Consider the following 15,275-nt stretch of genomic DNA (forward strand, 5'->3'; position numbering starts at 1 on the left):
ATACCGTGTCATTCTTTGCCATCAGAGGTAGGATGACAACCTGGCAGGCATGGGAGCTGTTTCCTGACATCACAGCCAGTTTTCATGCTCTGTCCACCAACCCTGCGTCAGTCTCCAGTGAACTCCACAAACTAGAACTGTTCATGGCAATGGTGTATGACAGGACAATGGACTTGATGTCTGTGAACGACGTGCACAAGTTCTTATTCCCGAAGAGGGCAAGAACAGTTGAACACATTCCCCCCACAGCTGATGTTCTTGAACATTCCAAAAGAGCATTGTACCAGGCTGGACATGTTTGGGGCTGAGCTTATAGTTTCCCGACCAGAGCTCCCATCACCATCTGTCTGGGGTTGGCAGAAACTCAGCGGTACTTGACACCCTGTATGGACAGAGTTGCCTGTTGTCCAGAACACCTGCTCAGAATTAATCAGTTGCCACTGTAAAACTGCTTGCAAAGAGAACTGCAAGTACTACAAGGCTAACTTCCCATGTGTGTCATTCTGTGACTGCGATGGACATTGTTTTAATATCTGAATTTGATAGAAAAAAAGTCATGCAATAGATGTTTGCCATTGTATCAGAGTTATAACAGAGACAGGCTTCAGCAGGTAGGCACATTGAATTCCAAGACGGCCGACCATCCACATCGGACAGTGATTCCATTGGATTGCCAGACACTGAAAACATAGGGTTAGTCATTGGAATTATGTAGCTGTATATCATAGTATTGGAGTTATTGAAGAAAATAGAGGTTCAAAGGGGAGCCTCTTGAAATCCAAGATGGCCGACCTTTGCTGGGTCAAAAATATCATTCCATTCAAGTACCAGACCCTAAAAACCTGGGATTAGCCATTGGAATTATGTTTCTGTCTATCATATTATTGGGGTTATTGAAGAAAATATGGATTGAAAGGCAGCCATTTTGAAATCCAAGATGACGACAACCAGGGGCCCACCTCAAAAAATGATTGTATGGGTCCATTCTACAACTGCAAAATTTGGCGTTTTCCTGAAAAAGTGAACGATTGTTTGCCTTATCCGCTAGACTAGTAAAACCACTAACTCAGAGACAAACGGCCACCCCGTATGGGTTTATGGTTTGGCTCTAGATAGATATAGGGGGCAGGGTGGCTCAGTGGTAGAGTGTCAAACTCAGGACCAGGGGGTCATTAGTTTGAACCATGCCTGGTAGCTGCCATGCCAGGAGGGGTAGCGCCTTCTTGTTACCTAGCAGGGCTATATGATCTAATAAGGTCTAGCTCGAGGGAACATTTCCCCTTTTCTACATCGATAAATAGACACACTCCTACCATTGTTTCTTAACTTTGCATCATCTGTTAATTACCTGGAAGTCGTCACTATCATCTAGCTTGGGCTCATCCTTGACCACCCATGTTTCTAAATTACCTACCATGCCTAACACTTCTGCTGTCACTTACTCTGCCATACTAGCTTCATTTTCCCACTCATATAACCAGTCCTTTACATTAATGATCTCACTCTTTCTTCAAGTTTCTGTATTAAGCCTACCTGCTAAAATGCAAATTAATTTTTTTTAAGGACTAGATACATGCAAAATGAGGGCTCACTGGGCAGTGTTTTTAAATTCATAGAGGTTCTTGTCTAATGGCAGCTCTTGTTGCAGGTCCACAGCTGATATTGACTCTGCAAAGCAGACCTAAGCAGTGTGGTCATCAGAGAGCCACCTAAGTATTATATACATGGTAAAGTGTTGACAGATATATAGGCACATGTTGTGTTGTCTCAGTACAGTACTGTACATCCTACATGAGGTGCCTCTTCCAAATATATGTGGCTTATACTCTCTGTTTATAATGTCTTTCAGTTAAGAAGTATGAATCACTGGATGAGTGGTAGGAGTTGATCCAGGATCATGTAACTGTTGTGAAATCTTTTGCATTTAAAGGTGTGGAACGGCTGAATAGACTCTGGATAAGAACTAGTAAAATAAGGAACCCATTGGTATTTTAGACTGCATTAACAGCGTAAAACTCAGCAGTGAACTATTTATTTAAAAATATGGTTACATGGTACTTGCAAGTGCAGAAGCAGGTATTATTTGGTAATAATGACCTTTGTATCAGCAATATTATTCAGTGGAGACTGGTTTGTGGCAGGAATTAAGAGAGTTTGGGGAATCTTATGACAGGGTGATAAAGGAAGAACCAGATGTAAAGACATATAGAGTCCAAGGTGGGTGACAAAATAATGTAGGTGGCAAAAGAAGAACCAGATGTAAATTTCAGTATGAGGTGAATGATAAAATAATGGAGGTGGTAGAGGAAGAACCAGGTCTAAAGTTACAGTGTGAAATGGGTGACAGAATAATGGAAGTGGTAAAGGAAGAACCAGATGTAAATTTTGAATGTGAGGTGGATGACAAAATAATGGATGTGGTAAAGGAAGAACCAGATGTAAAGTTAGAGTGTGAGGTGGGTGACAAAATAATGGAAGTTGTAAAGGAAGAAACAGATGTAAAGTTAGAGGGTGAGGTGGGTGACAAAATGTTCCTCAATGACAATGATACTGTCCTGGATGCAGTGGCCTCAGCTGAAGTTAAGCAGTTCAGATGTTTAGAGTGTGACAAAACATTTCCTTTTAAGGAAAGTCTTATCCGACATGCAGTTGTTCATTCAGGTGTGAAGAATTTTAAGTGTGATGAATGTGGTAAACGATTTGTACAGAAGGCTGGTCTCACTCAACACCTATTAATTCATTCAGGAGTGAAGAATTTCAAGTGTGATGAATGTGGTGAACAATTTACAGTGAAGGCAAATCTCACCAAACACCTATTAATTCATTCAGGAATGAAGAATTTCGGGTGTGATGAATGTGGTAAACGATTTGCAAAGAAGGCAAGTCTCACAAAACACTTATTAATTCATGCAGGAGTAAAGAATTTCAAGTGTGATGAATGTGGTAAACAATTTACAATGACGAGTCATCTCACTCAGCACCTATTAATTCATTCAGGAGTGAAGAATTTCAAGTGTGATGAATGTGGTAAACGATTTACAAGGAAGGCAAGTCTCACAAAACACTTATTATGTCATTCAGGAGTGAAGAATTTCAAGTGTGACAAATGTGGTAAACAATTTGCAAAGAAGGTTGATATCACCAAACACCGATTAATTCATCCAGTAGTGAAGAATTTCAAGTGTGATGAATGTGGTAAACTATTTGCACAGAAGGATGGTCTCACTCATCACATATTAATTCATTTAGGAGTGAAGAATTTTGAGTGTGATGAATGTGGTAAACGATTTACAATGAAGAGTAATCTCACGAAACACCTATTAATTCATTCAGGAGTGAAGAACTTCAAGTGTGATGAATGTGGTAAACTGTTTGCACATAGGATTAATCTCACCAGACACAAATTAATTCATTCAGGAGTGAAGAATTTCAAGTGTGATGAATGTAATAAACTATTTGCACGTAAGAGTGATATCACCAGACACCTATTAATTCATTCAGGAGAGAAGAATTTTAAGTGCGATGAATGTGGTAAATTATATGCACGTAAGGATTATCTCAGAAGACACCTATTAATACATTCAAGAGTGATGAAAGTTGTAAATGATTTACAAGGAAGGCAAATTTCACCAAACACCTAATAACTCATTCAGGAGTGAAGAATTTCAAGTGTGATGAACGTGGTAAACTATTTGCACAGAAGTTTAGTCTTAACACCTGTTAATTCATTCAGTAGTGAAGAATTTCAAGTGTGATGAATGTGATAAGCATTTTGGTAGGAAAAGTCATCTTACTAAACACTATTAAATCATTGTGGAGGGAAGAATTTCTAGTGTGCTTAATGTGGTACAGAGATGACTTTGTTGATGTCATCCAACACTGTTTAATTCATTAAAGAGCGAAGAAATTAAAGTGTGATGCATGGCGTAAACAGTTTTATTGTAGGTTCTCTCCAGTATCGGTTCAGGAGTGAAAAAATTTGAAATGTGATGGCTGAAAACTGTGTAGAAGAAAAATTCTTGTTCACTTGGCACCTGACAGTTCATTCTGTTGTGAAAACAATTATATAGGTATGATAAGTGTGGCAAAGCTTGAAGAAGAAATCAGGCTTTATCCAGGCATCCCCCCTGTATCCTCGCTTGCTGTTGTCATGGGGGGGCTTCAGAGACGTCGATTGGGTCTTGAGTGGAGGAGCTATGGTGGGGTCTCCACTCTGCCCTCTTCCCTCTCCTTGGGTCCCTGTTACTGCCTTAGGCTCTTTTTCTTATTTAAGTGCTTCTTCCTTCAGTTCCCCTATCATTGCCAAATAATGGAGGCCTTTGGTGATGATACTAGTCTCCTCCCCTTTTGTCATTTCGGACGAGACTGCTTCCTCCCCACGTGTTTGCCATGCGTGGTGACCTGCATATTCCTTGCGTCCCTCTGTTTGGGAGTTGAGTCCACCTTGGGGCAGGGTGCAGTTCCCTGTGGTGGGCAACATGCTCCTTTGGTAGGTGGGTTGGGGTAAGATGGGCAGTCCAGTGTGGCCCCGCTGGGCAAATTGACTGGCCGTGTGTTGGCTCCATCAACCTTGGCTAGGGTCAAGTAGGCACTGGTTGTTAGGCACCGCATTGGTCCGCTGCTGCCACTCCACACCAAATCGTGTCTGTGTATACTTCTCCCGCTATCCTTGGGGCTGTTGGGTGAGTTGGACCCAACATCAGCCTCCCCTCATTGGGCTCCATGGTGGTTGGGGGGGGGTGAAGTCTGCCAATTCACATTATATGGATACAGTTACTACTTCTCACCCAATTATGGTGATGACCCAGGACTCCCTTTTGACTGTGGCCTTGATTTCTTCCCCTACACGTTCGGTTACATTAAACACCCCATCCTCCCCACCTACTGTGTCTTCCACTCCTCCAGCTTCTGCTCTGTCTACTTCAGTCAGCCCTTCTACTATCGTCACACTTCATCCTTACCTTCCTCCTTCACCTCTTGTTTCTAATCCTTCTATGTACTCTGTCTCCCTCTCCTGACCACATTCTTCCTGTGTACACTCGCTCCAGAAAGTATCGAAGCACTGTGGGACCGATGTCATCCGGAATGATTTGACCATGTGGCAGTGATAGCCTGTTAATACCTGTATATATTATAACATTTACGGCCATTCCCTACTCATTATGAAGGACACAAGAGGTATCTGATATAGCAGTCATCTATTGTCAGAGATGTCTGCGTGTGGGAGGACAGAACTGCAATTTCCAGTTTCCTTTGTTCAGTGTGTCATGATATTTAACACATATTCTGCACTGATACTTTCTGGAGCGAGTGTACCTGCCCCTTCCCTCACCTCCTCAATTTTTGGATCACAGGCATGGTAAAAATTTTTCAATGTCCATGATACGACCGACGACCTCTTACTCCACCTCTCTGTACTTTGACAAGTAGGCAGGGATGTCACCTTGGCTTATCTGAATGGTTCCCGCCTCCTTGTCGTTCACAGTGCTGCCCAAGCCGAGAAAGTGACATCCCTGGTCAACAATGCAGGACAACCCATCTTCATGTCCCCAGACATCCAGCTCATTTCTGCCTGGCACCGTCTGTTTGTCATCTTCAATGTCCTTCGGTCAGAGGGCTTTCACAGATTGCTCTAATGACATCAAGCTAATCCTTTCAGAACAGCGTCATCGAATACGTTCAGTCCATTGTTATACAATTCCTCCTCATGGACGACACCAAGAGCCTGCTAATATCATAAAAATAGTTTTTGCCTTTCGCGATCTGCCCCTCACAGTCATCATTGGAGGCACTGTTCCCCAAGTACGTGAGTATGTTCCATCTCCTCGCCAGTGCACATCTTGGCTCTTTGGCCACCCAGCCAAATACTACCAATCTTCTGCAGTCTGCACCAACTGTGCACTGGCCAGTCATACCACCTCAGAATGCATTTCCACCATCCGATGCTGCCCTGACTGTCATGGTAGCCATTCTGCCACCTACCAACAATGTCCTGTCTACATCTTCGAAGCAGAAGTGTACAGCATCCGCTGGAAAACTGGCCTCTCCCTTCTTGAGGCTCGTCACAGAGTTCGCGGTCTCAGTCACCATCCAAACATTACCTTCGCACGTGTAGCTTTTTCTCCTCCTGTAGTAACTTCTAGTACCAGCTCTGTTTCTTCTTCCCTATCTGCACCTGTCTCTGTATCTGCTGCCCCTTCTTCCTCTCCTCTCACCTCTCATCTTCCCACTTCTAGAGGGCTCTCTCCCTACCCCTGTGACTGTTATCTCCTCTTCCATTCCTCCTAGTACTCCTATTTCCACCTCTCCCTCCTCTCTACCTAACCCCCCCCCCCTCTACCTCAGTCTTCCGCTTACAGACTCCTCTTGATCCTGTCTCAAATTCTTTCTCTGTTTTCGATTCCTCTACCCCTACCTCCTGTCCATGCCCTTCCTTACCTGTTCCCTCTCCTCGTCCTGCCCCCCATTCCCAACCTCATCCCTCCTCTCACTCCTCCAGTTTTGTTTCTCATGCCAGCCATTTTGCACCTCTGGCCCAACATCCTATCTGACCCCCATCCTCCTCTAGTGGTAAGCGCAGACTACCCATCATGTCGGACTCTAAGACCTTTCCTACCCATCCTCCTACTTCTCCGGCTCGTATAGTTCATGCGACGAATACCCACCCCTCTCGATTGATACACTCTGCCACGTCAAAGTCCACTTTTCAGCAGTCTCCTTGGTCACATTCCCGGACTGCCCCACTGCCGGCTAATTGTAATGACAAAAACCCTCTGGTGATGACGACAGTGAAACCATCCCCAAGATTATGGATTACATTTTAACTTCTTCACCAGATTCAGTAGACAATGCTGTACCCTCTCTGTTGAAGTTCATCCTGTACTGCCTGATCTCCCTCCTTCATCTCCTCCTTCTTCACCTTCTGTCACCTCCTCCTCTTTGCCCCCCTCCTTTTCCATTTCTAGTACTCCTTCCCCTCTATTCTCCCCATGCCTCCAGGCTATGGTGACCGTCCTGCTCGTCCACCAGTTCCACCTTCTGCCCCTATTCCTACTATTGTAATGACTCGGTAATATATGTTACTATTCTGTAATATATTTTACTTCCAGTGTAATAAATTTTACTTCCTATGTATTTATGTTTTATGTTCAATGTATTATATTTTATCTTTAGTATTAAATTCCTTTTATCTTTCCTAGACTCTATTTTTTTTGTTAGGTTTTCCTCTTATTTGGTGTTTTAAAGTATTAGTATGTCTATTTTACAATGGAGCATACGCTGTTTTACGGCCCGTCACAATGACCTTCGCTGTCATCTTTCAGTTCACTGTCCATCCCTAGTCTGTTTACATGAACCCTGTTTGTCTTCCCTTCTGGTACTTATACCCGCAATTGTTTCTTGTTCTCTCCTGCATCTCTTTCTGTTTCAGCTATCTTTGTCCACCATACAGTTCCTCTTGACCGTCTGTCCATTAACACCATTGTTCCATGTCATTTTGTTCATGTTTTTCTCGGTCATTGGATTACAGTGGTTTCTATTTATTTCTCTCCCTCCCAGCCTATTGATTTCTTTGCCTTATCTCTTTTATTATCCCAGTTACCCACCTCAATTTTATTGTTGGAAGATTTTAACAGTTGTCATGCTTTATGGGGCGATGCCGTTACTAATTCGCGTGGCCGCCACCTTGAGTCTTTTATTTTTAATAATGATTTATCCTTATTGAATACAGGAACTTCAATGCATTTTGATGCTAAGACTCTTACTTTCTCCTGTCTAGATCTCTCCTTGTGCTTCCCTTCTCTTTCTTTAGATTTCCATTGGTCTCTTCTTTCGGACATTGTATATAGTGATCACTTTCGTATCAAACTAATGCTTACTAAATATTGTCCTGTATTCAGATCCCCTTGATGGAGTTTTCCGAAAGCTGACTGGCCATCATTTACTTCTTTAACTGTTCCTTCTATACCCCCTTCTTCCTTCTCTGCTGTTTTAGATATGATCACTTATTTTACTGTGTTAGTTCTGAGTGCAGCTTTGACTATGATTCCTAGGTCATCCCATCTGTTTACTTTGAAGTGTGTGCCTTGGTGGGATTCGGATTGTACTGTGGCACTCCGTGTTAAACGTGCGCGTTGGAAGAGTTACCAATGCAAACGCAACACCCCGAATGAACAGAGTGCATTTTTACTGTTTATAAAGGCCTGCGCTCTTCTTCGTAAGATTGTTAAACAGGCTAAACGCCATAGCTGGAGATTATGTTTCCACCATTACTGCCAATACACCCATTGCTTCCGTTTGGAAACATATACGCAAAATAGCTGGTAAGCACCTTCCCATGCCTTCTCCTGTCCTCCATTTGGATGGGGAGTCAGTTGCAGATGCCCATCTAGTTGCTAATGGCTTAGGTCTTCATTATAGTAATGTTAGTAGCGGCTCTCATCTCTCACCTGAATTCCATGCCCTTAAAGCTGCTACTGAATGTACGCCTGTTGTCTTCAAGCTGTCATCTAGTCAGTCATATAACACACCATTGACGCTCCATGAATTGTCCTTTGCTCTTCGTCTTTGTAAGAACACTTGTGAGAGCCCTGATGGCATACACTATAATATGCTCCGTCACCTTTCCCCCCGGGCCCTGGCCTTATTATTAGCTATTTTAATCTTATCTGGACAGAGAGTGTTTTGCCTCCCTCTTTTCGTAATGCTGTCATTCTCCCATTTCTTAAACTGGGAAAGTAAGCCATATCCCTCAAGATTATTGCCCCTTTGCTCTTACTAGCTGTCTTTGCAAATTGTTCGAGCGTATGATAAATCATCGTCTTATGTGGCTCCTGGAATCCAAGCAGCTTTTGTCCTCTTCACAGTTTGATTTTCGAAAAGCTCGCAGCATCTTAACTCGCCTCCTAAATCTGGAGACTTATATCCGTACAGCCTTTGCGACTTGGCAATCTGTTGTCACAGTGTTCTTTGACCTTGAGAAAGCATATGACAGCCTGACGCTACCATATTTTACACACAGTTCGTTCTTGTGGTATTGATGGTAACCTTGGTGCTTTCTTAAAGAATTATCTATCAGCTCGTTTCTTTAGAGATTGTGTTCAGCATAGTTATTCAGATCCATTCCCACAATATGAAGGTGTTCCCCAAGGCAGCGTTCTTAGCACTACTCATTTTTTATTGGCAATTAATGGGCTTGTTTCTTGTCTCTCAGTTGGTGTTTGCTCTTCTTTATATGTTGATGATTTTGCAATATGTGCTTCAGATTGTGATATCTCTGCCCTTTGTGGTCTTATTCAGCATGCGGTTTCTGCTGCCACAGAATGGGCTACTTCTCATGGCTTTCGGTTTTCTCCTCTTAAATCTCATGCTATTGCTTTTACTCATTCTCATCTTATTTCTAAACCACCTCTTTTTCTCTATGGCTTTCCTCTCCCATACAAAACCTCTGCTTCCTTTCTTGGCCTTCTTTTTGACTTCTGTCTTACTTAGGAGGATCATATTGCCTCCTTGAAAATCTCAGCCTTACAACGCCTCCGTCTCTTACAAACGTTGTCTCATGTGTCTTGGGGTGCTTATCGAACTACTCTCCTTCATCTCCATGTTGTTCTTATTCCAAACTTGACTATGCTTGCCAAGTTTATTCTTCCGCTTCATACACCGTCCTCCAACAACTTGATTCTGTGCATCAGCACAGTTTGTGTCTGGCTCTTGGTGCCTTTAAGTCCTCCCCAATTGAGAGTTTGTATGCTGAATCACTTCTCCTCTGTCGTGTTCTACTTTCTCTTCGTGCCTATGCTAAGTTGCACTGTTTTCCTCGTACCCCTTCTCTACTTCCTCCCAGTCCTGACTTAGGCATGTTTTCCACTCCTAGGACCAAGCCACTTTTTGCAGTTTGAGCTTGTACTCTCCTCTCACACTCCTTCCTTACTGTTAGTAATATTTTCTTTTTCCGCACATGTCTTTCTCCTCTGTGGCAACTTCCACAACCTCATGTTTGCCCTTCCATTTTCCCTTATTTCAAGTCCAATTCTTCTTCATTCATTCTTCGTTCCCGGTTTTCTGACTGTCTCTCCCACCATTCCTCTGCAGTACCTGTATACACTGATGGTTCAAAAAACCCTGCAGTTGTTGGATTTGCAGTTCTCTTTCCTAACACCTTTTATCATTTTAGCCTTCCTACTTAACCAAGTGTTCTAACAGCGGAGTTATATGCCCTCTTGTTTGCATTGCGGTATATTTGTCTTGTCTCCTCTCCCTCATTTGTGATATTCTCTGATTCATATAGTGCGCTGCCCCTTCTTTAGTTACCTTCTGCTTCTCACCCTTTAGTCCTTCGTATCTTAGAATGGTTGTTCCTTATCTCCTCTCATCGTAAAACAGTCCAGTTCTGTTGGGTCCCCGGACATGTGGACATCGCGGGCAATGAACGTGCTGATCATTTGGCTTGCATGGCTGTTACCAGGGATGTCTCTCCTTCCTTCCTCATTCCCGTCTCTGACTTTCTTCCTGCCCTATCTTCTTTCCTTCAACACCGGTGGCAGTCTTGTTGGGACACTATCACTAATAATAAACTACGTGCCGGGAAACCTTTTATTTCCCCCTGGTTGACCCCTTGCCATCGTAATAGGCGGTGGGAGACTGCTGTAGCTCGTCTTAGAATTGGTCATACTAGACTTACCCACTTGTATTTGATGTCTGGTGGTCGCCCTCCCCTTTGTACTCGTTGCAATACCATTCTTTCCATACACCATATTTTCCTTGATTGTCGTCTTTACACTCTGCAGTGACGTATTTCATTTCCTTTTTTCTCTCAACTCCAATGTCCCCCCTTTCTTACAGACTTTCTCCGAGAATCTCCGTATTTTTCCTTCCATAATATCATGTCCTTCCTTACCTCTATTGGTCTTCTTTCTGACATCTAATTCCCTTCCTTGCTTCAGTAGCCCCATCTGTGATACAATATACTTCTCCCATTGACCCATTACTTTCATGATGCCGTGTCTGTGCTCCTGGCCCACCCAGCGTACATGACTTCTTGCCGATAATCCGGGTTCGCACTGGATTTTGTCACTAGGTTCATATTGTTGTTCTTCTTTAACTAGGTATGGTGCCATTCACTAACAAGGAGGGAAAAGACATGTTTTATCTCTTAGGCTGGTTTGAGAGTGAAATGGACAATTTTTGAAAGTGGGTAAGAGAGGGGGGGGGGGAAACTGAGTTTTGGTCTGTAGTGCCTCTTTGGCTGCTGTTGGTACTTGTGGCAGGCCACCCCTCATGCAGCGTGTCATATGATTTACTGAGCCAAGATACCATTAACCATGATTGATAAAATAATGTGAAACTCTAGGTATAGTAAACCCTTGATATAATGAACCCTCTTTCAATGAATTTCAGTTTTAACGACCACTTTGAGTTGGCCGAGCATTATGATCTTTTAACAAACTTTCTTTGGTGATAGAATGGACGTGCAGGAAACACCCACTAGCATGGTGTCCCCCCTCATTCACACAGTGTGTGTGTGCATTAAACACATGTTTACTGTACATGCAGCTGTTCTGTATATACTCTGTTATGTAATACAGTATTTACTGTAATGTGACAGTTAATGTACACTGAGTTTACACACACTTTCCCTGTAAATACTAAGCAACAAATGTATGGTAGTGTATAGGCATTGTCCAGTATCACTGCAGAATTGTAATGGTTATCAGTGACTATCTGTGCCAATGGTGGAATGCAGTTTATGTTTAATGTACACTCACACCAAAAAGTATTGGTGCACACTTGACGCAAAGCAATCTGAGACGCGGACGATGGCTGCTGGGAACTGAACAACAATTTTTTCTCCATGCTGATAAACTTGCTCTCTCAAAGATGCAATATATGGCTTGTTTATGACATTTACTAGTCAGTATTGTTATTATATGTACAGCAAAGTGTTTACAAATAAATCTTACCGAGAATTCATGAGCTATAATGGTCATTTCGGATATCATCGCGCCCATACCTGCGCGATACTTTTTGGTGTGACTGTACATGCAGCTGTTCTGTACTGTTTGCTGTTCTCTGATATCTAGTATATACTGTAATGTAACAGGTAACTTACAGTGTGAGTTTTCTTTACCTACCCTTTCCTTTTAAATCCTGAATGACAAATGTACATAGATTTATCCAAGGCCTATTTGCAGTGCAATTACGCCCAGAAAGGTAAGAATAAACACGTCATTTAGTAAGTAGAGCATTTATTGAGAAAGAACCATTTAGACCTACCTGTATGTTATTGTGTATGAGTATACGACCGAACAATGCTGTATATTTAACAATCTTTGTTCGATAAGCCACAATGCCTGGGAAATTACTGAACAGCATGGTGCTTGGCTTTAACGTCAAGGATCTGGCACAAATTAGTTGATTATATTGAGGGTGCTTTGTATGAGGAGAGGGCTGTTCACTGTGATAGTTGTACAGCAGTACAGGGCATTCATTTAGTACACAGTAAACTGGGCAGCAAGGTGCATTATAGCCTGCACAACATCTGTACACAAAAATATTGTACATATATGTATTGTTGGTCTTTATGGGCAGCAACTTAACTTATTGTATGACATTTTATTATGGGATAATGGTGTTTAAGCACATGGCAAGTGCTCCACCTTGTAGTGAGAGTAAACTTTGTTTTCACTTTACTGGGGCAGCTCTAATGGAACACAATTTTTATGGTACTCTTGCCTCAAGTTTTCTTTTATTTTTGTCTGGGGGGGGGAGGGTACTTTAATCACAAGGTAGAGCACTAGCTGGGTGGTTAGATCACTAATGTCAAGTATCCCATGAAAAATATTGGGCAAAAATCGAGTAAGAGATGTCACCCTTAATAGCATTAGTGGATTATATGTTTGCAGTATGCATTTTTCACTGGCATGGTGTATTTTCTCACCCAAATCACCATGTACTGGGAGATGTGCTGTGTAATAGGAACACCTTACATCCAGCTAAATGCATGATAATATGAAGGCATGTAATCAGAGGGTATGATGGAACATGGCAGAAGGGCAAGATATGATTTAGTAGCTGTGAAAGAAAAAGATGCGGGAATCTGTTGAAAGTGTATTCATTCATTCATCATCTAATCCTGTGTTGCCCCAAGAGGAGCGTAGGGGACAGGAGCTAGACAAGTTGGTCCTGACATTCAAGATGAGAGTGACCAGCCTCACTCATCCCTGATTGGCATTACGTGAGCAATAAACTCCAACCAGCCCTTGGATATAAACCTGCACCAGCTCAGGCTAATTGGAGTGCCTTAATTACCCACTAAACCATCAGGTGCCATAATTTGGTTATATGTATAGGAAACCATGTCTTGTCACTCAGTGTAGAGTCACCCGTGGGGATTGAAAGTATAACCAAATTGTTTTTGAGGTAGAATGTGATGATTATTTATGATGGCTTGGTGCCATCAATTGATGGTGGGTGGGAGCACTCACCATCCACTCACTCGATGTAGGGCTGCTCTGGGTGCCTACCCTTTCCTCTCTTCCTTGCATCCTCTTCTGTCTTTCCTTCATTCTTTCCTCTTCCTTCTGCCTATGGGTGATTCTACACTGAGTAACAAGCCAAATGGTCTCCTGTACTCCAGGGAACCATTTACTATGCTGGGTGGTAACCATATAACCAAATTATGGTGCCTGGTGGTTTAGTGGGTAAATAAGGCACTCCAATTGGATTAAGCTGGTGTAGGTTTATATCCAAAGGATGGTTGAGGTTTCTTGCCCACATACTGCCACTCAGGGATGAATGAGGCTGGGCACTCTTATTTTAAATGTCAGGACCAACTTGCCAAGCTCTGCACTACTACAGTCCTCATGGGGCAATGTAAGATTGGACAATGGATGGATGCATGATGCCATCAATAGGTTTTCAGAGTGTGATCTACTATGGCACAAGATGTGCTGTGCCCATATTATGATGGGACAGTCATTCACAATGGGATGCCATCACAAACTAGGATTCAGATTGTGATTTAAAAGACAGTGCCCATGTTAAGACAGGACAGTCATTCATAGTGGCTTGATGTTAAGCAATTATGCCAAATCAAGAGGTTGCTTGCAGGGGTAGATTAATCACTAGGCTGAATACCTCACAGCCAAGGCCCCCACCACTGGGAAAAAAAAAAAAAAAAAAAAAAAAACGAATTGATAAATGATATAATTCCTGTGACTGGCATCACACAGGACATGATGGGGGGCCCCTTCCCTGGGTAGGAGCCCCAATATCTAGTATAGTCTACAGCTGGTGGTCTCGCTACAGCCCTCCGAATAGCTAATTTGTCCCTGATTACTTGGGCCTCATCCATGGAGATGTCAGTCCTCAGGACAGGGATGATAATCCCAGGATGGGGTGGGATGGGTCAACCATCTGTGTCCTGGGATGGTTCCAATATGTCTGCCCTGAACAGGGTAAAAGAAATCCTGGTAAAAGGATGGGCTACTAATATGAAGACTGGAATTGGTGGTCCAAGGTTAGGGCCGACCCAACAAAGGTGGCAAGGGTCACTGCTGTAAAGATCTGGGAGCGATGCCAAAAGCTGTTAGTCCATCACATGGCTGAAGTAATGTTCCTCAATCCATACCTGCCTAAGGACATCCCTGAGGTGTACACAGGCCAGGAGATGGAGGGTAGTTTAGAAAACCGTCCCCGGGTAGCAGTGGCCAAGCATGGCAAAAATGAGACAGTGGTATCCAGCCTATGGTTAAGCCATGAGACAGTGTTATCCACCCCATGTTTAACCCTGTCAGGTCTCCTGGCCACAGTTGTGACTGTATCAGTACGGGTCTCCTGGCCACGATCGTGGCTGTATCAGTACGGGTCTCCTGGCCATGATTGTGGCTGTATCAGTACGGGTCTCCTGGCCACAATCGTGGCTGTATCAGTACGGGTTTCTTGGCCACGATTGTGGCTGTATCAGTATGGGTCTCCTGGCCACAATCATGGCTGTATCAGTACGGTTCTACTGGCCACAATCGTGTATGTATCAGTACGGGTCTTCTGGCCATGATCGTGGCTGTATCAGTACGGGTCTTCTGGCCACATTTGTGGCTCGCCCATTTGCCTGTGACTTGAAACTGTGGCAGGCAGCTGGTGAATGTTATCGGTATCTCTCAACATTTACTCATTTCATGGGTATTAGACAATTCAGTTGAGAAGAAATAAACACAGATTTATGATTTTAGGTTAGTAGGAGTGTTTCTTTGTCATTTTGTATGCAGAAATGCACTGAC

General features: G+C 43.1%; 1 protein-coding gene across 1 annotated transcript in view; it reads left to right on the forward strand.

The window, feature by feature from the left end:
* The first annotated feature begins 2,528 nt into the window (after positions 1-2,528).
* Positions 2,529-15,275, forward strand: part of LOC145405555 (uncharacterized) — a 57,816-nt gene continuing 45,069 nt past the window's right edge. The window contains exons 1-3 of the mRNA XM_080276892.1: positions 2,529-3,433; positions 5,486-5,608; positions 5,833-6,017. Of these exons, the coding sequence (XP_080133018.1) occupies positions 2,529-3,433; positions 5,486-5,608; positions 5,833-6,017 (1,213 nt within the window). The remainder of the gene's footprint in view (positions 3,434-5,485; positions 5,609-5,832; positions 6,018-15,275) is intronic.

This window comes from Coenobita brevimanus, chromosome 67 (assembly GCF_032717465.1).
Source record: "Coenobita brevimanus isolate Jiangsu-jjx chromosome 67, ASM3271746v2, whole genome shotgun sequence".
Classification (NCBI taxonomy): domain Eukaryota; kingdom Metazoa; phylum Arthropoda; class Malacostraca; order Decapoda; family Coenobitidae; genus Coenobita; species Coenobita brevimanus.